This window comes from Electrona antarctica (assembly GCF_951216825.1).
Source record: "Electrona antarctica genome assembly, chromosome: 4".
Taxonomy (NCBI): Eukaryota; Metazoa; Chordata; class Actinopteri; order Myctophiformes; family Myctophidae; genus Electrona; species Electrona antarctica.
This window is the reverse complement of record NC_136809.1, coordinates 44,549,060-44,572,330: the sequence shown is the minus strand read 5'-3', so window position 1 is coordinate 44,572,330 and position 23,271 is coordinate 44,549,060. Positions and strand designations below refer to the sequence as shown.

The 23,271-nt window shown below is 41.9% G+C and overlaps 1 protein-coding gene across 1 annotated transcript; it reads right to left on the bottom strand.

Moving 5' to 3' along the window:
• Positions 1-6,056: 6,056 nt before the first annotated feature.
• On the bottom strand, positions 6,057-22,437 carry LOC306921603 (stromal interaction molecule 2-like). The gene is made up of 12 exons (XM_079498808.1): positions 21,387-22,437; positions 16,044-16,174; positions 14,151-14,262; positions 13,229-13,340; positions 12,855-12,970; positions 12,385-12,562; positions 11,755-11,932; positions 11,387-11,548; positions 11,135-11,235; positions 10,703-10,956; positions 10,273-10,459; positions 6,057-9,314 (listed from the first exon to the last, which is right to left on the bottom strand). The coding sequence occupies exons 1-12, from the start codon at positions 21,544-21,546 to the stop codon at positions 7,982-7,984; spliced, it is 3,024 nt and encodes a 1,007-aa protein (XP_079354934.1). The 5' UTR covers positions 21,547-22,437; the 3' UTR covers positions 6,057-7,981.
• Between the last annotated feature and the right edge of the window lie 834 nt (positions 22,438-23,271).

The window sequence follows — 23,271 nt, the reverse complement described above, 5'->3', positions numbered from 1 at the left end:
TATAGTGAGAGTGGAGGGGACCCAAGGGGGGGTCATCAGCCCCTTTTGTTTGAGTGTACTGGGTCGTTACTACAACAACAAATCAACTGTATGAATGTAACCATTTAGTTGTTGGCGCTATAACAGGCCAATGTGAAAAGGGTGGGAACGCTACAGAATCTGGAGGAGTAATATCAAAAAATGCACACGGACGGAGTGCAAAACATAGTCTCTCCCCATGCCTTACAACAGTGGTCCTTGAGGGGGTTCCATGATGGTCCAGACATAGCAGAATAGAGATTGCAATAGATATATGGAAATGGTACAACAACAACATGCATAAGGTCATTTCAACAACAATGGAGGAATGGAGGGTGATGCATGGCTATATGGAAATGGTAATTGGCTATCCATGGCTATCCAGAATGAGCCATTCATTACCCATGCATCAGTTGACCAACAACAACAACAAACTGGTTCTAAATGTTCTAGAGAAATAAGGTAAAATAAACATGGAGTGCAGGTTCTAAATGTTCTAATACAGTGGTTCCCAAACTGTGGTGCGTGCACCCCTTGTGGTGCGCGAGCACCTTCTAGGGGGTGTGCGACATGAAAAGTCTAATGGTGGTGCTATGGTTTTATTTTAAATATATTAACATATTATGCCAATATATGGCAAGTAATGCAGAATATAGCCTATGCTGCATATATTATGCCATATTCAGGTTCATATATGTGCATATATTTGGATAAAAAGGAAATATATGTCTCTATATAGCTTATGCAATTTATATTTCCATGTGGGGGGGGGGTGCATCAGCTAGGTCGGGAGGTAACATGCGGTGCATGGCCAAAAAGGTTTGGGAACCGCTGTTCTAATATATAAAGAAATAAACATGGGCAAGCTATCCACGGCTTTGGGGCGACCGGTCTTCACTTTTCGAAATTCCGGGGCGACCGTTCTTCACTTTTCGCGGGGGCGAGTTCGAAAAGGGGCGACCGTATACCCATTACCGGCCTGAGGGGTGGAGAGTTTTGCTTTGTTTGATTGTAAATGTTAAAACATTTACCACAACAAGGTTCCAACGCTTCATACAGCTCAGGTGTCACAGAAAACATTCCACTGACTCAACTAGCCAATGACAGTGATTATCGTTCTGTCATGCTCATCATTTGACATCATCTTCATGCCACGATCTGACATATAGGAAAGATGCATCTGCTTTTAGCTGCTGTACTAGGTAAACTTTACTTCTTGAGTAAATAATTATGATTTAATTCTTAGGTTGCTCTTTGATAATCCAATAACACATTGTCGTTTTCGTTTATTGTGCAGTTGAAGTGATTATACTATAACATAACATGGTTCACTTTCTTTTCTTTTTCTATTACTTTTTGGTTTCCAGGTGCTCTTTACATCTGTCAGGATGGGGTCTTTGGATTAAAAGTACAGATGACAGTCAGACCAGGAGACAACATCACAATCCACTGTGACTGCAAACAATTCCCTACAAAAGGAGTTTACATTGTGTGGTTCAGAAACTGCTCTCATAAAAATCAACCCACTCTTGAAATTAAACTAAAGAACACATATGTTCAACTGCGTGGAGACTCTTCCTCTTTGAATTTCAAGTGGAACCAATCTACTGAATCCTATGATCTGCTGATAGCGAATGTAACTGATTCTGACCTGGGTCTCTACTACTGTGGAACTGAATTTAATGAAGTAGTCATGGATAAAGGAGGTAATATTAGAGAGGAAACATCCTATACATATAGCAACTTCACCACAAGGATTTCATTCAGTAAGTATTTTTAATACATTTTCTATTCTTTCCGTAATTTACATAAAGATCAACCTACTCTTGTGTCAACAAAATATGAATCCGTTGAATCAGACCCAAATTACTTTCAGTATAGTGGAATGAATCTATAATTCCTATGATCTGCTGATAAACAATGAAACTGATTCTGACCTGGGTCTCTACTACTGTGGAACTGAACTTGTAACAGTAGTCACAGATAAAGATTAAATTAGAAATATATATATTTTCTTTTACACATGGGAGTATTTTGATCTGATTCCTTTTATTTTAATGATTGAAAAATCATTTGAAAAAGATTTCCAATATTATGAAGTGAGATGAAGTCAGACAACATCACAGTCTATTAACTATTGTGTGGTTCAGCAACGGCTCTCATAACAAACAACCTACTCAATCATAAGCTATATTCAAGATTTTGAAATTCAAGTGGAACCAATACTGATTCCTATGATAGAGAATGTAACTGACCTGATTCTGACCTGGTCTCTACTACTGTGGAACTAAAGTTACTTGGAATATTGGGAGTTTATGGGAATAAGAAAATATTTAAATAATAATAATTTTAGTCCTAAAATTAACCTGGCGGTGGCTCAGGGGTAGAGTGGCTGGATGGTAACCGCATGGTTGCCAGTCCTTGAGCAAGACACTGAACCCCTAATTGCTCCTGATGTGCTGGTTGGTGCCTTGCATTGTTTCCGCCGCCATCGGTGTGTGTGTGAATGTAATGCACAATCTATGTAAATCGCCTAGGATAATGGCGCTATATAAATGCACCTTTTACCTATGCGACGTCATCCCAAGTATTATGTTGGGTGAGTGTTTTAGTTTGTGACCACTATTGCTAGCCTGACATACACTTTGCTTTGTACAGTATGTCAATCTTTCTTCGGGTGTATAACAGGTAACATATAGTTACTGATTTGAAACAGTCAGTTTCCAATGAAAGTTAACTTGGATGCAAGAGTTTGTCAATTTAAATGATTGAATCGAAAATCGGATCGTGAAAATGAGATCATTTAATAAAAGAATCAATTAAAAATGGATCCCTTTGAGCATGTTAATATAGGGGCCACATTCCAACATGTCCATGCGTTGCGTGATGGCTATGGTTACTCTTATACAACAATTCTTCAGTGGTTAATCGTTTTCTTGATATATAGGCCTATCATAATGATAACAATAGTTTTCAGTGACCTTTCATACATATGTTCCAGTAGGATTACTTTTCCATGACATACTGTATGTTTTTTTTTATTCTCAAACAAAAAAATATTTGCATGAGCTAGATATGACCGTAGTAGAAATGTACTAGTAATGGCAATGTCATTATTCATCCAAATACGAACAGATCATTCTCTTACCGAGATCAAGGGTGACAACGGTGTGAGCTGTGACTGCAGTGTGAGCTGGCTCCTGTTGGTTCTCTCCAGACTTCTGCTGTTTATCCTTCTGCCAAGTGCCTACTATATTGGAACCATCTGTGGTAGGTCATCATTTACATCACATATTCTCAACCTACTTAACCCATTTTGAGCGGGAACCCCTTTTGGTGGTTACATAAATTATGTTATAATTTAGCTATTGAAAAATAGCAGATCTACAAGCTCATAGCGCGCCACCGAGTGGCGCGCTATGAACTTGTAGATCTGCTATTTTTGAAAAATCGTTAAAATGTGCCTCAAATCTTTCCGAAAATTGTCATGATTTAGAAAACTTTTTTTTTTAAATTTCGACGTCAGGCCCAAATGGGTTGATTTCAAGGACCCCCTGTTTTTGAAATGCATATTAGGCCACGCACGGGCCACTGTCGTTTGATACAGTCAGTGGTGGCAAAATCTTTTTTTTTTTTACTTCTTGTTGATTTTACTATTTAAAGATCTGGGTCCGGATCCACTTTCGGATCCAGTCTGGGTTTTCTTCCAAATAAAAATGGCAAAATCAACAGGAAGTTAACATTTTTAGATTAAACAAAACAGTAAAAGATTTGGTGATGTTCTATATTGTCTGAATCAACTTTGTTTGTGTTTGTTTACGTACTAAAAGAGTGACTTTGAGAGCTGTTTCATCGTACAATGTAAGTCAATGAGGAGCAAATTTTGAATTTATCAATTTCTAATCACTGGAGCAATTATTTTTGATTTCTTGTCCACATTTAGAGTTACATCGTGGCAAGGTTAACTACACAACCAAAACCTCTACAATAGTGGTCGTACCAGCTTTAAGTAAATGTGCATTTAACACAATGAGTTAATGAAATGACGATTGTGATCCAGCTATATAAGCCTACACTTCACATGCTGGTAAAATAGATTTATCCGTTCTCCATTTCCTCTGTAACCAGAGTCCAACCGTAGGAGGAGGGCAGATCTTGAGAGGAGCAACAGTGATACACGTGTTACCTGGCAGGGAAGACGCCCTGCTGACCTCCAAGGACACTCACCCAGGGGGAGACGCGGCCAGGCCACCCAGGCCACAGTGACCACCGTCTATGAATGCCGCAAATAGAGGGATCCCTACTGCATAATGCCTGGCTCAGTGTTAGTTTTGACAGAAAATTAAAAAAATTGACTTTTGAATAACACACCATTTAGTTTTAGTCATTTGAAATTGTTTAGTCTTAGTCTCGTCTTAGTCGACTAAATATCAAAATTCGTAGTCTTTTAGTCTTGGTCAACAAAATGAACACTGATCTGGTAGTGGATTCACACTTTTGGGTGGCCATAGCTGAGTGACCGATTTGACCCTTGGCTCTGCCAGATGGCTGTGTCTGAAATCACTCATTAATGACATCATTGCTGTCCCCAGGCCAGATAAACATCAACATTTTTCTTTCAGCGCAATGCATGATGGTATATAGGGTTTACTTTTCACAATGCATGATGGTATATAGGGTTTACTTTTCACAATGCATGATGGTATATATATATAGGGTTTACTTTTCACAATGCATGATGATATATAGGGTTTACTTTTCACAATGCATGATGGTATATAGGGTTTACTTTTCACAATGCATGATGGTATATATATATAGGGTTTACTTTTCACAATGCATGATGATATATAGGGTTTACTTTTCACAATGCATGATGGTATAAAGGGTTTACTTTTCACAATGCATGATGGTATATAGCCTATAGGCCCTATAGGCTATATACCATTATGCATTGTGAAAAGTAAACCCTATATATATATATACCATCATGCATTGTGAAAAGTAAACCCTATATATATATACACCATCATGCATTGTGAAAAGTAAACCCTATAGTATAGGGTTTACTTCTCACAATGCATTGTGGGATAACTAAGATGGTAAAATTATCACTATACTGGACACCAGTAAACAATGGTGCACTTACTGTAAAGTAGGGAGTGATTTCGGACACCCTACCCAGGCGCTGTATTAATAGTCCATTGTCATCTGACAAATATTCCAGGTATGTGCAAACATACGGTAATTAAGTCATTTGAAATGCCACAGCTGTTACCTGACAATCTCTGTGACAAAATGTGTGTGTGTGTGTGTGTGTGTGTGAGAGAGAGAGAGAGAGAGAGAGAGAGAGAGAGAGAGAGAGAGAGAGAGAGAGAGAGAGAGAGAGAGAGATTTCATTTTTAAATTGCTTGCAAAGGCCTTGCATGTATACATACTGTTAATAAGAGAAGAATTGGAACAGAGCAGCCCTGATGTATGCGTTGCTAATGAGCCTGAGCTGACCCCTAGTGGCACGATTATTAAGTCACATATAGCAAACAGCCATCGCTGCAGCAGAAGTATTGTCTTCACTCTGTTATGCTATTATATACTGTATGGGTCTACTTTAGGCATCCACTTAAAAATGTAGGGAAAGGGATTCCTGATATTGTCCAACTCCTAATTTCCGATACGAGTATCAACCAATATCAACCGGTTGTGGAATCAACACATTAGGACTAATTGTATTGTGATGCCTTGCTGGATGCATTCATAAATGTAAAGGTTTCCAAATAAAAATAAACATTATCATAAATTCGGGAGAATGTTTAATTAACACACTCACTGCCAGGTATTAATTCATTCATTCTCACTTAACTGCTAGCATTTTTCAGTGAAATCCTTAATTTGAAGGTTCCACGGAAAACCGAAACCTAAATGTATGCACGCAGTCTTTTGCTTTTATATTGTTATATTAGTTTCTTTATGCGTTCTCTGAAATAACTTTGTTAGCCTATGTGTATTTTTTAAATTGTGTGTGCGTGCTTGGGAGGGGGGGATTCATAATAATAATACTTTTCCAGCATTAATATACCCGGTGTTCGGTGTAATTTTGATTGCTTATCTCTGTGAAGCAAAGTTGGAAAAAACAAGACGCCTATTAATTGTCATACTATGAATTATGTGATCACAACTACAAACCCATTGTCCTCTACTGGGGACAACAATGAGTATTTTTTAAATGTCATAGTTCAAGATCTCATAATATTCTCCAACATCTCCATTTTTTATTCCAAAGTTATCATGAGCAGTCATGAGATATCAGCAGACCTGCTATAAAATAATAATATTAATTATTATTATAATTCAGTGCACATCCTCCAGCGGAAAACCTTATGTTGCAATGGCTTTGCTTTTAAGACTCAAAAGACAGAGTCAAAAATAAATAAATAAATAAGCAAACCAAAAACATTATCATTAGGAGATCTAAAGGACTGATTAATATGATATAAATTCAATTCAATGCTCATTCAAAATCATAACCACTCCAAATGCTTTTAAGTCAAAGATAAGCTGCAGGCTATTACTTAATTACCTATACTGCTCTCTCTGAACCAAACAAAGCTCAATAAATTTACTAAGCAAACGTTTTATAAACATGATTATGCCTTACAGATGTTAAAAAAACAAGTATTCAATTAGACTAAATAACACAGCTCTTTCCAAATACAATTTCCCAACATTAAAAGGACTAAAATCACATTTTAAGTTCTATTTCTGTTAAACAGAAAAACACCTCTTCAAAAACGGTTTGCTTCAACCAGACATATATTGCAACGTAAGTCTCTCTAATAAAAGGCATGGCACCTATCCTATGTCAATGTAAGACTCAACTGAGACAAAACTGTATCTTCATATAAAATATATCATATAAAAACATAAATCACTTTCAATTAAATTTCACATCCCACTTGGTTAGTGTCCGTAGCTTGGTGGGAAGAGAGGCCATCATCAGTGGTTCTCTCCCTCGGTATACACGCTGTACATGTCTCCCCAGAGCAAGACACTAACCCCTTACAGCTCCCTTTGATAACTTATCATGGGAATCTGAACAGTGGTGTCATTCATGATCGATTCGTTCATAAGAACTAGTTCTTTGCCGTAAACGTTTTAAACCGCTACGTTCGCGCTTTCGTTCATGCCGTTCACCCCCCCCGCCCACACACGCGCACACAGGACGGGCAGGATGTTCCTCCCGCGATGGACAGACCATCAGACACATACAGACAAGGTTTTTCTCTAGACAATAGACAGGCATGCGTATTGCTATTTTAATTGAAATAAAGGAAATAAAGCCTACTGTTGTTCCTGGACAAAAGACAGATAGTGTTAACGTATCAAAAGAAAGAAATAGGCATGGTCCTAGTATATACATAGGGTTCCAAGGGCTGTGCTGTGTTTCTGTGCAGTCTGTCAAGTCAGTGGCATCGGTTGGACACAGTTGCATGCTATAATAGCTCATGTGCTCCGCCGGGACCGGAAGCAGAATTGAACGTTGAACGTGAGCGAATCAGTTGAACGGATCATTGCCGTGAACATGAACAAAATCGTTCGTTCACTGATATGAACTGTTTTGCCCAACACTACCGAACAGCCATCAGCTGGGTGAAGCTGAAACTGGATTTCCCCCAGCGGGTTTTCTTATGTTTCCAAAAAACATTCCATCGAATAAAACGTCTGTGTGTTTCAGACAGACTAAATGTTGTGCCCAGTTGCATGCATCATGCTCTTCTTTCCACAGTGCATCCATGGTGTTTTGATTGTCATTTCAGACATTTGATGCGACATGATTACAAACAGCACCGACTTAAAAAAATAATAATTCTGAGTCATAATTCCATGTTCAAGATTATGTCTTTCGGCACATTGTCATGTCCCTTTTCATGTGACATACTCCAACAAGGTTAATCCCAGCTCGGATTCAGAGTTTCTGGAGACCACTTTGAAGCCTTTCTGTGGCTGAATCTTTTTTCTTTTTAAACAGGCTCTTGAGTTTTGAAGACTTCTTGCCCTTTTCTTTATCTTTGCTCTTTTCCACTCTTTTCTCAGGGGGTGATGTATTGACAGATGGTTTGGCAAACATTTGCAGTGGTAGTGGTGGCTCCACCTCTCCCCTCATTACGCTCTGGGGCAGGTTGGGTGTCGAGACAGACAGGCCAGTCGGGGTGGCAGCCATGGACATGCAAGACTTCTCCAGGATTCCATCGTATACAAGCTGGCTCAACGGGCCGGAGGTGAAAAGCTCAGAGGTCATGGTGAGGTCGGGCTGTCCAGTACGACCCGGAGCTGAACTTGATTCAGATGCTGCAAAGTCCTCCCTCAGCACCCTCGACATAGGAATTTCCATCGCAACGTCGTCGTCAACTCTGTCACAGGAGATCTTTCCTGTAGGTGTGTCAAAGGAACTCTCAACAATCGTCTCTGTGGAGATTCTTAATCCCAGAGAAGTGGTGGGCATGTCAACTTCATCCCTCAATAGTCTCCTGTTTGCCGGGGGTTCTAAGCCCAACTCCTGCATCTCTCTAAAGACGTTACGTGAAGAGAGATCTAGGAGTGCTTCCGGTTTCTCTCTGGGTAGCATAGTTCTGCAGAGGCTATCTGTACAATACTCCTGTTCATCTCTAGATAACCTTCTGGTTGGGATTGAAGCACTCTCAGTCACTATGTCCCATGACGCTCTCATAGGAGAATCGAGTTGTTGTTGTTCTCCTTTTTCCCAACCAAAGTTTCTAGAACCTGCGTCCATAGACATTCCCTTTGGATCTCTGGTCATCCTCCTGGATAGTGGGTCAAATGGAAGCTCAAACTCATCTCGGAGCATCTTTCTTGAGGCAGTGTCCATCGAACCCCCCATCGTGCTTCGGGATAATTTTCTTTTAACCATATTTACTGGTGTGTCTAATTCATTACGAAGCATCATTCTGTCAACATCCAATGATAAATCACGTCTATCTGCGTATATATTCTTTGCGACAGTATCCATCAAAGTCTCCTCCCTGGATACCACTGTGAATGGAGAATCTGTAGCTTCTATAGATTTATCTCTCACCATCTTCCTGCTGGCAACATCTGCAGAAGCTTCCGTCTCCTCCGCAGAGGTCTTACGCACAGGAGATTCAATGGAATCCACCTCCATCTCATCACGATAGAACTTGCGAGAGGACAGGTCAATGGCGGAGGTTGTGGGTAACTTTAGACTTTTAACAGAAGCAGCAGGCATGAAGTCTGTGTCAGGGAACATCTCCGGGGAGTCTCTGTCGATGACAAGAATAGGAGAGAACGAAAAGAGGAAGGAATTTAAGATGAGTATCTGTGTACAGCAACCATTACAACACGGCAATGCTGTAGTTAAAAGCATATAATAGGCTATATGCACACAGAATAACTCTTACTACTTCCTTCACAGGTGTTACCAATGATACTAATTAAGGCTCTGTTCCATTAATAGGGGATTCACACTATGGTCACGGCCTCCCGGGTGCGCACTTGGGACCACTTTGCAGATGTTGTGGTAGTGTGAATGATGCGTACCGTGCCCGGAAACGGGACAAAGTTACATTGCACTGTTTAAGACCATCAGCGCACACTGCTTTAGTTGTGTATTGTTATGTTATTATTATAACTCAAGACAATATCAACACAGCCAAACTTTATTATTTGCTCTAAACTCTGAAAGTGTCTTCTGTGACATGACATTTTCTGTCTCCCAAAGCCCCTTAGTCCACAATCTCGGCAAATGTGAATCATGGCCAGCGGGGACCAGGCAACCGTATTCAGGAAGGGTTCAAATCAAACGGACTCAGTCCGTCTCAGTGTGAATCCCCTATTAGAACGTTTGAGAACCACTGCACACTGAGTGTGCAAATAATGGAACCAAATGGACCCGTAAGGGTACATTTGGTTCCATTATTTGCATTTGTATTTGCATTATTTGCATTTGTACACTCTCAATTATACACCCATACGGGGCCATTTGGAATCCACTCAAGGGCACTTTGAGACCCACTGGTGTAGCAGAGTGTTTCTAGTGAGTCAACATGCGCAATAGCAGCACCCTGACTCTGTTTGACCAGAATGGAAAAGACCCTTCATTAGTATCATCGGTAGGGAAGGAAGTAGGGAAGGGGCCCAAGTTCTTTCCAAAATGGCGTGGGTGCATATAGCCCATTTAACAGCGAGACATATTGGTCCCAAAAAGCCTGCAGTACGCACTTTCTCTTCTGGCTGTAGATGAACATGGCATCCTCTTCCTCAAAGCAGGGGAGCGGGGATCGCATGGGGACCAGAAGGTCAGGGTCAGAAGAGATCGTAGAGATTGAGGGCTGGGTCACGACCCCTGAGCGGCGTGAACGGCAACTGGCGGAACCCTGAGTCCGCGGGGAGCGCTTCATTGGTGGAACTGGAGTAAAAAAAGACACGTAAAATAGACACTATTCATTGTCAATGGGAATTTAATGTTTGTGTAGGACAAAAATAGACACTAAGCCGATTTGCGTAAATTTATGACGTAAAATTCTCCATTCATTGTGAATGGGAATCTACACTAATAGCTGAGTATAGGAGGGGCTAGTGCCCCTCAATAAAGTGTGAAATGAAGATTTTCATCGCTGGCATCACTTTAACTGTCATTAGTGTTACCCACCTGGCACCTGTGGTATAATGGGAGACCCGGGGTCTTCGAACAGATCCTCCATGGATCCATGGTCGGAGCTGTGGCCTGAGTAAGACGGCTGAGCTACCCTGGCGAAGCACAGAACGTTGGGGTCCGAGTAGAGCTTGGTTGTGAGGTTTGCCAGACCGGCGTTCCTGATGAGGTACAAGCCACAAATGCGTTCGATCTGCTGCCAGCGATGGAGGCGCTCTCGAAGGCAGGCCGTCACCTCGGACAGGGAGTTTCTGCGGGGCGTAGGAAGCATTCATAAAACAGGGGTGCACAGACCTGTTGTTCAACAATCACAGAACAATTGTTGTTTTACAAGGCTTCACCAGTGGGAAGTATTGGAGGAAACAGTCATAAACGTGTGAAAAATGTGGGGGGGGGGGGGGGTCCGACACACTCAACGGTCCGACTTACTTTGCCTCCAGTATCTTGTGGTCCACCTGATCCAGGGAGGAACTGTGAGCCACATGGAGTGTCCCAAGAAATGAACTCCTCTTCTTCTTGATCTTCTCTGCCTGGATTCAAGACATAAGGACACATGTCAGCCTCTCACTTCATAGACTAAAGCAAGTAGATTCATACATAAATACACAAATAGAATACAGATACATATAATACTACCTATATATATCAGACAGACAGACAGACAGACAGACAGTCCATTACCTCTTCTTTGGCAACGCCCAGTTGCAGCTCAGCTCCGTGCTTCTTGATGTTGTAGTACTGGACCTCTACCTCATGGGTCAACTGCAGCCACAACTGGAGGGCTTCTGTTGCAGACCAGCTGGCGTGCATGTCTTTCTCTGCCTGTTTGAGAGCTCCTCGAACCTGGGGCATAACACACCAGCCAAAGGTCAGCTAGGACTTCAAGTACCTGCCTTTTAATTATATTTATTGATTGATGAAAAGTTGTGAATTTCTAATATTTAGAAATAATGCAACCCATGAAAATGGGTCCCGCGACCTAAACATGGGTCCCCGACCCAGTGTGTGGGAATGAGTGCTCGACGCTCTACACACTATAGTATGGCTACCTGCTCCAGCTCCTCCTCTGCGTATCGGAGCCGGCTGAGCTCACTGACTGCTCCCCGTCTCAGCTGGTGGAAGCGGTGGGCCTCCTCCTGGGCCCCCATGATCTCGTCTCTCATCTTCTCCTCCAGGTTCTGCTTCTCCTCGGCCACGTTGCGCTTCTCCTCCTGGGCTTGCTCCAGCCTAACACAATCACAACAATTATTTGGAGTGCACAGTGCACCAACGCACACACTACAGCAGTGATTCACAAACTATTTAGCCCGTGGGCCAAAAGAGAAATTTTATGTCTCCCCGGGACCCCAAATTAGTGTCGCTAGTGGCTCCGCACCACATTGTGAGCTTGTAGTTCGGCTATTTTCACTACTACATAAACATTTGTTTTCTAAGTAATGGAATTATTTCTTCATGGAATTACTGAAAAAAACAAAACAAAAAACATTGAATTTGTTTTTAATTCACGAAAGATTTAGCTCATTTTGGGAATGTTTTTTTTTTTTTTTAATGTTTTGAAATAATTCAAAACAAAATGTAGGGAACTAAAAAAAATGAATGGACCCATTTAAAGTGTCCGCGACACACAAATGGGCCCCGACCCAGAGTTTGGGAAACAGTGCACGACAGTATAAACTCACTGCTCCTGCAGCTCTCGGAGGCTCAGTTCGGCGGTCTGTAGACTCTCCAGGTCCTTCATCATCTTGGTGATGTGGATCTTGCTGGACTTGCTCTGGGCCTGAGCAAACCAGCAGCCTCCCACTCCCATCAGCACAGACACTACCAGCAGCAGGTCCTTCATGTAGTTGTGAGGAGGACCTACACATATAACAGGGGAACAGGTCAGGAATTCAACTTCATTTTAGATGAAGACTTTTGCTAATGGAAGTTGTGTCAATGTGTGCGCTATACATTCAAATTCAAGAACCAGTAGTTTAAAACCCCACCGTGTAACTTTTCTTTTTTTAATCGAAACAAACCGGCCCATTTTTAACAGAGTGAGGAAAAGCCACAGACAGAGGACAGGCAGGTAAAGCCAGACTAAATGGGAACTGATTAAATGGTGGTTGATGGGCAGACGGTGAAGAAGTTAGAGTGGTGTTCTCCTTACGTGTGGGTGGTCCAAACAGCACCACGTCCAGAGCTTTGATGCTAAGCTTCTGTTTGTCTCTGTGGTCCTGGACCTTGAGGAGGCCGCTCAGGAATGAAGGTTCTTGGGCTGCAATCCTACACACAAACAAGTGATGAATAGTAACCATGCTGCCCAACCAATCTTCCCCCTGGGAACTATTACACTTCTACCTTACGATACATACGTAACGTAGACCTACATTTAAAGTATACCGGTATGAAACATTGCATGACTGTATCAGTATTTTGGAGCCGATTAGTACTAGTTCAAGTATCGGAAAGTACTCTACCTGAATTAGTATCATAAATTAAAATTACTATTCAAATGTGAACTGGCCATATTGTAGCCCTCACCTGGGGAGGGTGTTTCCATTGACCCTGAAGTCCTTGAAGTTCCTTTCGTACTGTGGCAACTCCACGAAATCCTTTAGCCAGCGAAGCACATCCTCTTGAGTCCAGTTATGAACTGAGAGGAGAAACCACAAGGGAAAGCCACGTGAGAGATGGAAGTGTGAGAGGCAATTGCTGAATACTTTGGACAGTCAGAGACACAGTTTCATGCTTACCTTTCCCTGACTATCGACAACTATCAACACACACACACACACACACACACACACACACACACACACACACACACACACACACACACACACACACACACACACACACACACACACACACACACACACACACACACACACACACACACACACACACACACACACACACACACACACACACACACACACACACACACACACACACACACACACACACACACACACACACACACACACACACACACCATCCTTTTATTGCTGTATATTCTACTGATTTCTATTAATTACATTATTATAATTATAACCTCTAACCTCTAGTGTCAAAGGTTATAAATATTATAACCTCTGACACTAGAGGTTAGAGGTTATAATTTCAACCCTGAAACCCTAACCCTTAAACCCTTGCCTGAAGAAGGTCAGTAGACCGAAAGCTTGCTAAATAAATACATTGATTGGGCGCAGATCTGAGTGTGCGGAGCTTCCATTTATTTTTCTCATGTTCCCTTTGTGGCTCCAGCACCTCACTTAAGTTTTTTCAGCGGATGAGCGGTGGTTCTTTTTATATTTTAACCCTGAAACCCTAAAACAGCCTCTTGAAAAGTGAGGACTAGAAAAATGTCTGAGGCAACTTTCATAACTTTCCCAAAATGTCTATTGTGAGGACAATTGGTTCTCATAAAGATACCAGCGCACGCACGCACGCACACACACACCTTCAGACGTCTTCCATCCTCTCCAGAGCTCCTCTACCGTGATATGTTGATCTTCTCTGTGCAAGTGGCTGTGTTTGTTGGTCTGCTGTTGCTTCATGTCCTCAATGATGAACTACATGACAGACAGAAAGAGACAGACAGTGACAGGCACAGAGAGAGAGAGAGAGAGAGAGAGAGAGAGAGGGGTGTCAAAGTCTTCATCAGCCATACAAATTCAATACATAAGGCTAGAGGTCACAGAGGGACAACATTAGCCGAACAGATACTCGACTCAGTATTCAAAATAAATTAGCGGTTGCAAGATTTTATGGGTCGCACTCAGAGTGCCTCAGAGTTAGTTTATTTTATTTATCCATGTCTTAAGAACGGACAAACGTTTCGGCTATCCGGCCTTCGTTAGTGTCAGGTGTGGTAAGATTACGATTCTTTTTGTTCCCATGTTTCGATGTGGGAAAATAGTGGATCTACCCCACGCTAATTCAGCATTCATTGATGTATAATCATGTTGTGTATTTTATTTTATTTATTATCATAAAAGAATGATGTATAGATGTATAATGTTCATTGGAGAAACGTCAAGGATACAAACACAAGAAAGCCGTGCAACGTATTTCCATTGTGGGGAATAAGTCCCCATATTCATGTGGGGGTCGTTGAAATTAAAGAGTTTCTGAACCACTGCTGTGTATAAGTGCGTGTGCACTTGTGAGTACGTGTGCACAGGGAGGCTCCCGGGGTGTGTTTTGGGAATGTGTCCTTGGCTGTAAATGGAGTCTTCATGTGATGGCTGTAGAAAACCTAATGGCTGTCTTCGGAGGAACTCTGGCCCCTCCCTTCACGTCTCTATGGTTACCGCAACCCGAGCCGTGGGATAGTGTATCCTATGGAAGACATTCTGGAGCAGCGTCATAACCTCCTGGAATTCTGAGTTTACAACCAAACCTACTTATAACTAGAGGTCCATTCACACTCTGGGTGGAAACACTTAATCACTCTGGACGGGAACCAAAAGATGCAAAAATATCAAATTGCATGTCCACATGCACGGATACATCAATTTTGCACGTGTGAGTTAAACTGAGGCATCCACTTTCATAGCCAAATGGCCAAACTTCTGTAGCTAGAGTTGGTTTGACCATCTAACAACTGGACAAATCTTAACGCAGTTATATTTTTGTCTCACTGACTTACACTGGTTCACTAATTTAACACGTCAACTTCAAGTACACTTTTACGTCTGGTCTGCCATGTGAGCTGAAAATATTTGCCGTACAGCGATTATTCACTCATATCTTAAGGGCATATTATGATATTTCCAGCAGCACATTATTTATCACACTTCTCTTTTCCTTAGAGACAGCAAAAAGAAACAAAATGTAATTTATTCATTGTCTTTTCTTTTTCTGTTCATTGTTTTATCCAAATAATGAAAACTGCAAATGCCAGTTCAAGCATTTTTCAAGGACTTTAAATGATTATGAATAAATCTGGTCTGGAGCCTCAAAACAAATGTCAGGTGTAAAAGCAGGATTACTCTGTTGCTATCCTAGCATTCAAATTGTGGGATCAAATCATAGCACCTGTTGTCATACATCTGTTTTCCTGTATTATTTTCCTCTCTGTCAGCCCCATAACACGCTTCCACAGCACACAAACACACGTCTATGAAAAGCACACGTTCATATGCACACGGCCACACACACACACACACACACACACACACACACACACACACACACACACACACACACACACACACACACACACACACACACACACACACACACACACACACACACACACACACACACACACACACACACACACACACACACACACACACACACACACACACACACACACACACACACACACACGTTAAGGTTTGTGTACCTCCACACTCTCCTCCACTTCGATGCCTCCGTCCTGGTCATCGTCCATCATCTGGTGGATGTTCCTCAGAGCCTCCAGGCTGTAGCGGTCCGCCTCGCTCATGCAGTGTGGAGACACCATCATGCATGGGTCTGCAAGGTCCAGGGGAAAGGCAACATTTGCGCATCAGTCACATTCTAGCCATGAAAGGATTTGCAAAATAGATGTTTTTCAAAAATAGCAGATCTAGTGCTATGAGATTGTAGATCTGCTATTTTTGAATAGCCAAGTATAAAAGAATGGTTAAAGTGCTTAAAATGATTGTGATGTTATATAAGTGACAGATGCTTTCCTGTTTGTAATGGGTTAACAGAACCTTTTCTTTTTACAGCCTGAACCTGCTCAGGATGAGAATGATCTACACGTATGGATGTTTATTGCAAAAATAATAAAAATACTGACTTTTACTGACTGTAAAAATTGTCCATTCAGCTTAGAATCCATAGAGTAAGGAGTTTCTTTCTTACATTTTTATCCCACGATTTTGCAACCCATTTTCACCCAGTGTCAATTATCTAATGTAATCCTGGGCGCTACACTTCCTCTGCCAACCTGGGGAGGGCAGTGGACTGACCTCATGCTTCCTTCTATGCATAAGGAGTCCAAGCTGCTTATTTTCACGGGGGGACACGTAAACTCCACTCGGGTATGTGCACTGATGACGTGTCCCTAGGGGACACGGGGAGAACATGTAAACTCCACTCGGGTATGTGCACTGATGACGTGGAGGAGAGATCACACCCCCAGCGTCCCCAGCGGGAATCGAACCCAGGACCTTCTAGCTGTGAGGCGACAGCACTACCGACTGTGCCACCGTGCCCCCTAGTAGTAAGGATTTTTGCCCCTCTGTTGATTTGCACTGGTAAATGGAAGGAAGGATTGGAGGTTCTAATTTTTTTAGTCGTTCATCCCAAATTATGACGGTAACTTGTCATTGTTCCGACCGCTCATTAGTCCGACCCATACTAACCCTAACTCAAACCCTAACACACGGAAGCCACACGGTGAGTCTTAACCGGCCAAGTAGTCGGACTAACAGGATGTCGGACTAATGCGCAGTCCCCAATATGACTGCACCATGAACGTTTACTCTTACTCTTGACCTTTTTTACTCTGAAGAGCGGCCACCTACCTAGGACATTGTAACCATAGCTAAAATAAATATACTGTATATTTATCACTTAAGTTATCAGTACATTATTTGGTCTAAATTATTTTACCACACTTCACTTAGACAGGTATTTGAAAGGTTTTGCATACTTAACTGTACCTATTTGCTGTATATGGGTGTTTACTGTTTACAAGTGTAATATGATGACTGAGCACTCTAAATTCAGTGGTTCTCAAAGTATGGTCCGGGGATATATGATTTCACCGGATAGAAGCCCAATGAGACTATGCATGGTTCATGGTTGATCTACATCTCATGAGGAGATAAAGCCTGGAAAAGCACTACTAACTGCCTAAAGCGTCTAACCGGAAGTAACCTACAGGCATACATGGCTACATGCTGTCGAGCCTATCAGAACGGATGCTGGCGAAAATTCTTCATCAATGTCTTCATCGTTATGCTAACATGCTGTCTTCATCAGTGTATTGTGTCAAACCCACAGATGTTATAGTTAATTTCCAAAGTGATCCAATTATTTTGTGCAATTAAATGGGCAGCTAGATGATGATAAAAGGGTGAGTATGTGAATACCAATGATAAGTACGTAGGTCTACCATTTCAGGATATTGTTTACTAATTAATTACATTGTTTCTGTACTTTTGGTGTTTAAACTTTTAGCATTCCTACTTCCTCTAGTGTTAACTCTAAACAACTATCCTCTCTCTCTCTCTCTCTCTCAATTCAATGCAATTTAAATGAAGGTGAAGTAAAACTAAAATGCACTAAACCGCGGCGAGTCGGAAAACTGGCGAGTTCTCCGGATACCACCAGAACTTCCTGTAGTTCTGATTTGACACTTTCGGCTGGAGTTCTTGTCCAGCCTAGAGTAGATCACAGGCTTAAACTGTGGGGAGTCCACACTCAAGCCCCTGGACTCATTTTACCACTCAGCTCTGAGATTTATAACTGGTGACAATAATCGTTGGCACCTCTTCATGTATAAAGGCCTGGTTGGAAAATCAGTAAATCACCACCATATATTTAATCCATGTTAAGTCAGAACATTCGTCACATTCTAACTTGTTCTGGCTGGTAGGGCTGTCACGATTACTAATTTAAGTTGCAGATTAATTGTCACACAAATAACTGCGATTAACAATTTTATTGTGTTTTTTGGCACTGAACATTGGAACTTTCAATCAGCTTCCCTTCAAGGCTTCGTAATTAAACATTGCACAAGGCATATATAACAAGTAACTTAAATATAAATAAATTAATGACGCAAATGTTATACTTAATGATAATGAGACAGGCCTACTGGCTGGTCCTTCTGCCAAATCTGAACTTGGAATGACTGCTTTCAGCATTGGTGCACCTGGTTCTTAGAACGTCTTGCAACAAGATCTTAAATTAAATACACTCATGCACAGTGATTGCTAGTGTCAATATGAAACATTTTAAAGTGATTGCTCTGCTGTCAACATTTGCAATATGTTGAAGTGATTGACAACATATTGTCTTTCTTTGATGTTATGTTATTTCTATGTGTAATCAATCTCAGCATCATTGTAGGCTAAATGATGATCTCAATGATCTCTCAGAATTTTAAATAAAAGGTTGAATGAATGAACAGTAGAACCCTAACCCTGGACAGTATATTTACTAAACATATATCTTCGCATATGGCCGTCTGTGTCACAAAATATTTTGAAATGGGTGTCCTTTATATGAAAATGTTGCAACTTGCAACCCACTGCTCTAATGTATGGTAGGCTATAGGCCTATTCCATGTCCAGCATCCCTCCAGTCTAGTCTATTCTATGTTCTTGGTGAGTCAAGAGTTGTTTTCCTTCTCCGTGACTCATACAGTTAAAGGGATTGTGGTTCAACGGTCTGTTGCTAAAGACCCCCTGCCAGCCAACAGGGTTAAAGGTGAAGTATTAGTGATTTTCTTTTGTTAAGAGTTAAATCTCTATATTCTGATCTCCCCGTCTCTCCAGCCCACGTTTAGTAAGCAGAAAATGCATTTTCAAGTCAGATACACATTTTATTCAATCACGAGGATAGAACCCATAAAATACACATAATAAACATGCCATGACACAAATAAATTATCAGACAAAATTAGAACACTGTCAAATTGTAGCTGATAAATGGATACAGTCTCCTGATTGGATGAAATTGGCAACCCACCTGCAAATGTATTTTCTGTTTACTAAAGAACTGGAGAGATCGACTCCATTACAATCAGAATATAGAGCTTCAACTTGTAAGTAGGCCTACATACATAAACAAATCACTTTCCCTGGGACAATTAGTTTGGCCACCGTTTGATTAAATTCAGCCCAAGACTGAAGTGGTATAGAGGCTAACATGATTTAATCCAGTAAAATGGACCAACACTAATTTGATTGAAGCGTTTCAATGCGTCACAGTATGTTTTGGGGGGTGGGGGTGGGGGGGCAGAAAGAAGTAAACAAAACAACCATGACATTTCTGAAACAAATGCCACAACATGAGATAGTTGACTGAAATGGTAGTAAAAGATATACCCCTTAGAATGCCCATTGCAGAAATATACACGGTATATCATGTTATTGACTATTAATAATGAATGTGCTCATGTTCACCACTTTAAAGTTGCAGCTGGAAAAGGTTGCGCATACTTACTAAGGCCTTTATAGGTAGTTTAACCTATACATTATACAATATATCATAATGTATTGATTCATAATTTGTATTAATATTCTCAAACTGCAAAACAGCTAAAGCAAAATAGTGGAGTAAAAAGTAGCCTACAATATTTTCCTCTGAAATGTAGGTAGGCCTGGAGTAGAGTGAAATGGAAATAAAGTAGGCCTACAAGCAAACACCTCTAAAATTAAGCAGCCTTTTTTTGTACCAATTATGGCCATGGCCCATGCCCATGGAATGGAACGAACATCAATCCTGTCTTGGACTAATAGACTGACAGATTTATTGTATCGATTATTAGCCTAAACATTTGGGTAAACCAGCAGTCCAAAATTAGCCTGCCCTGGCCTGCATTAATGCCATGGTTGTTGATAGAACATGCATTTCTCAGAGGCCAGCATTTTTGTTGCGTGCACAGTCAGACGCAAATACGAATGGGAGTATAATTAACAGTATAATTTGGAGCAGCTACTGCTACATAATCATTGCGTCTTTGCATCGTCATGTCGCTGGCTTCCATTGACAAGACTAGATAGACTGCGTCTTTTACATTTGCACGTGTGAACGCACCATTCATCTCATCGGTGATGTTAACTCGGTTGTTCAAATATCAGTTCAACCTGAAACCAACTAACTTCATCGCGGTGTTGACAGAGTATGGAAAGGGCCCGAGTGTATATAGACTATAGGCCCCAGGGGGCCGTCTAGTCACGCCATATGTGTATTGGGTTAGGGCGTTGAGGCTACATGTCCCCATGGGACCTATAGGCTATCTATCTGCCTCACCCTAGCCCAAACATTTAGACTCTCGTAGAGGTTTTTACGAGAGTCTAAAAGACTTGGTCCCCTTTAAGAGGGCTCGTGTTTACGTTTGTGCCTCAAAATCACTCTTACCTTGTACAAATGCAAAATCTAAAATCTAATCCAGATTGCCCCACATGTCCGGCGGGTGTTCGGAAAACAATTACTTCCGTACCGACCGTAGTTTTCAATAAAAAAAATATTTTAATCCACTCCGTCCATACTCCTCCATTGTAAATGCGCAACAGAACATTGGCCGCGCCCCTAGTGGCCAGGGTTCTGTTGCGCATTTACAATGGAGAGAAAACCAAGATGGCCGCCAGATTCCGAGACAGAGTATGGACTTTAGTATGGACGGAGTGGATTAAAATATTTTTTTTATTGAAAACTACGGTCGGTACGGAAGTAATTGTTTTCCGAACACCCGCCGGACATGTGGGGCAATCTGGTTTAGATTTTAGATTTTGCATTTGTACAAGGTAAGAGTGATTTTGAGGCACAAACGTAAACACGAGCCCTCTTAAAGGGGACCAAGTCTTTTAGACTCTCGTTGAAAGATTCGTCAGAATCGAAAAAAAACCTCTACGAGAGTCTATGTTTGGGCTAGCCTCACCCCAGGTGAGCCAAAGATGTCAGACAGTGACTGAATTTGAGGCACAACTCTTAACTCTACCTGGACTGAATGTGAGTGGCCTACCTGTAGGGCTGAACATTGTACTTCCACCGGGGAAGCTGTATGATGATCCGCGGTGGTCGTCATGGTGGGAGCCGCCGCTGTCGACTGCACCTCCTTGGCCGGCTACAGAGAGGGCGAAGCGGCAGAGCAGCAGCACGACCGGGGTCAGCAGCAGCATCATATCAGCGGTTGACTGTCGGGTGGCAGCGATATAGGATCCACAAAACAGATGGAGTGGTGACCGGTCCAAGTTGGGCCCAGTGCCAGTGCGCGAGAGCGTTACACGATCTGGGGTTCTATTAACAGCACCCCTAAACACTAGCAGTCAGCTGAGTTGTAAAAACAAACTGTTTTGCAACTTAAATGTAATTGTTACACGAGAAGAAGAAAAACATAACTTTAGAAGTGCTGAAAGTTTAGAGAATGTGTCATGTCATCCATAGAAAGGCCGTGCGTAAAAATGCTCCAAAATGGACAATGGGCCATGTGAATGCCTACTCGCTCTATTGGAAATGATCGACTTTGCCAACCTAAAACTCAAATCGACCTAAATGTGATACAGCGAGAAGAAAAAAAACAAGACATCCACGACGGTTTAAATTCCATGATGGCACACGCCGCACACCAGTTCCATAATCCAGATTCCACGGAGAACAGATCTTGAGCGCAGACGCAGTAGTTCCCAATCCCATTCATACAATTGTAGTTTAGGCTAGATCATGTAAAGTCTAAAGTGCATGTCATGGTGGTCCGTAGAAAAGTGAAAAACAAGTGTGGCAAGAGTTCTTCCGTTACCGTTTCCAGAAACTAAAGTGTCTCTTCTAATAGCACTAGCAGCCTACAGAACCTTGAGCTTGAGCAACGAACTCATCCCTTCCCGAACGGAGTGCGTGCGTACTATATGGTAAAACGCCTTACGCCAGCCAGTGAGTGACGTCCATTGCTTTTCCGGGAGCCGCAAGCAACACAACACATGGCGCCCTCACACACGCACGCTCCCACGCCACGCACACACAGACACAAGCTTGCAGACATACACACACCATAGATCGAGGCACGGTGGCGGTGGGCACCCATACAACAGAGCAAAGTTATTAAGTATCTAACATATCTGGGATTTGGATGGATTTAAATTGTTTGGTCAGCTGCTGCTGCCTGGATACAGTATATCTGGGCCTCTGGCTTGCCTATTCCAGATACAAGTGGCATATTGCTGCATTCCTCCTCACGCACGTGTGTGCATGCACCATCATCACTATGAGATTAAATTGAGTGAACTATTAGGTTTAACCTCAGAGGACAAGCAGCACGCACACAAACACAGTCAACAGTAGGGTTAGAGACAGTATCAGCTTTCTCTCTTGCAAGTCTAAATATAAAGTGGGGCAGTCTTGACCCCCTACCCTGCAGAGCATGTGCAGATGACAAATGTCCATCAAGACCTCAGTGGGAGGCAAGCTCGGCTGGGGGGGGGGGGGGGGGGGGGGGGGGGCACAGTCGAGGGGACTGGAATAAAACAGACTGGGCTTTCTTGAAAAGCAAGACAACTGCTGTGACACTTTGAAGTCAAAACCTGTCTGAATACCAACACTAAAACAACACAGATTATACCAAATTCAGCTTTCTTTCTCTTCTTTTTAATTCATGACATTTCATTGAAGAACACTGGCAGACTGATTCACTTGTAGAGGGACTTGAGAAGATGGGAGATGGCAGGATTAGCGAGAGAAGACGGAAAGGGGAAAGATAAGCCCTTTGTTGTATGGTTTGTCACACATCCAAAATAGAAGATGTACAAGCTCATAGGGTGTTGCTGTGTCGTACGGGAAACTGGGAAAGTATTAATCTGATTTAAAGAGACAGGATTAGGGCAGGTAAAGCTGCCTGGATGAAAACATTAACCTTG

Excerpts from the sequence above, each read along its gene's own strand:
- LOC306921603 (XM_079498808.1), bottom strand. The coding sequence starts at position 21,546 with ATGATGCTGCTGCTGACCCCGGTCGTGCTGCTGCTCTGCCGCTTCGCC. Across the intron at positions 13,341-14,150 it reads AGGATGGAAGACGTCTGAAG|TTCATAACTGGACTCAAGAG; the intron begins GTGTGTGTGTGC and ends TTCTCCTCTCAG. Across the intron at positions 11,549-11,754 it reads CAGAGGAGGAGCTGGAGCAG|GTTCGAGGAGCTCTCAAACA; the intron begins GTAGCCATACTA and ends GTTATGCCCCAG.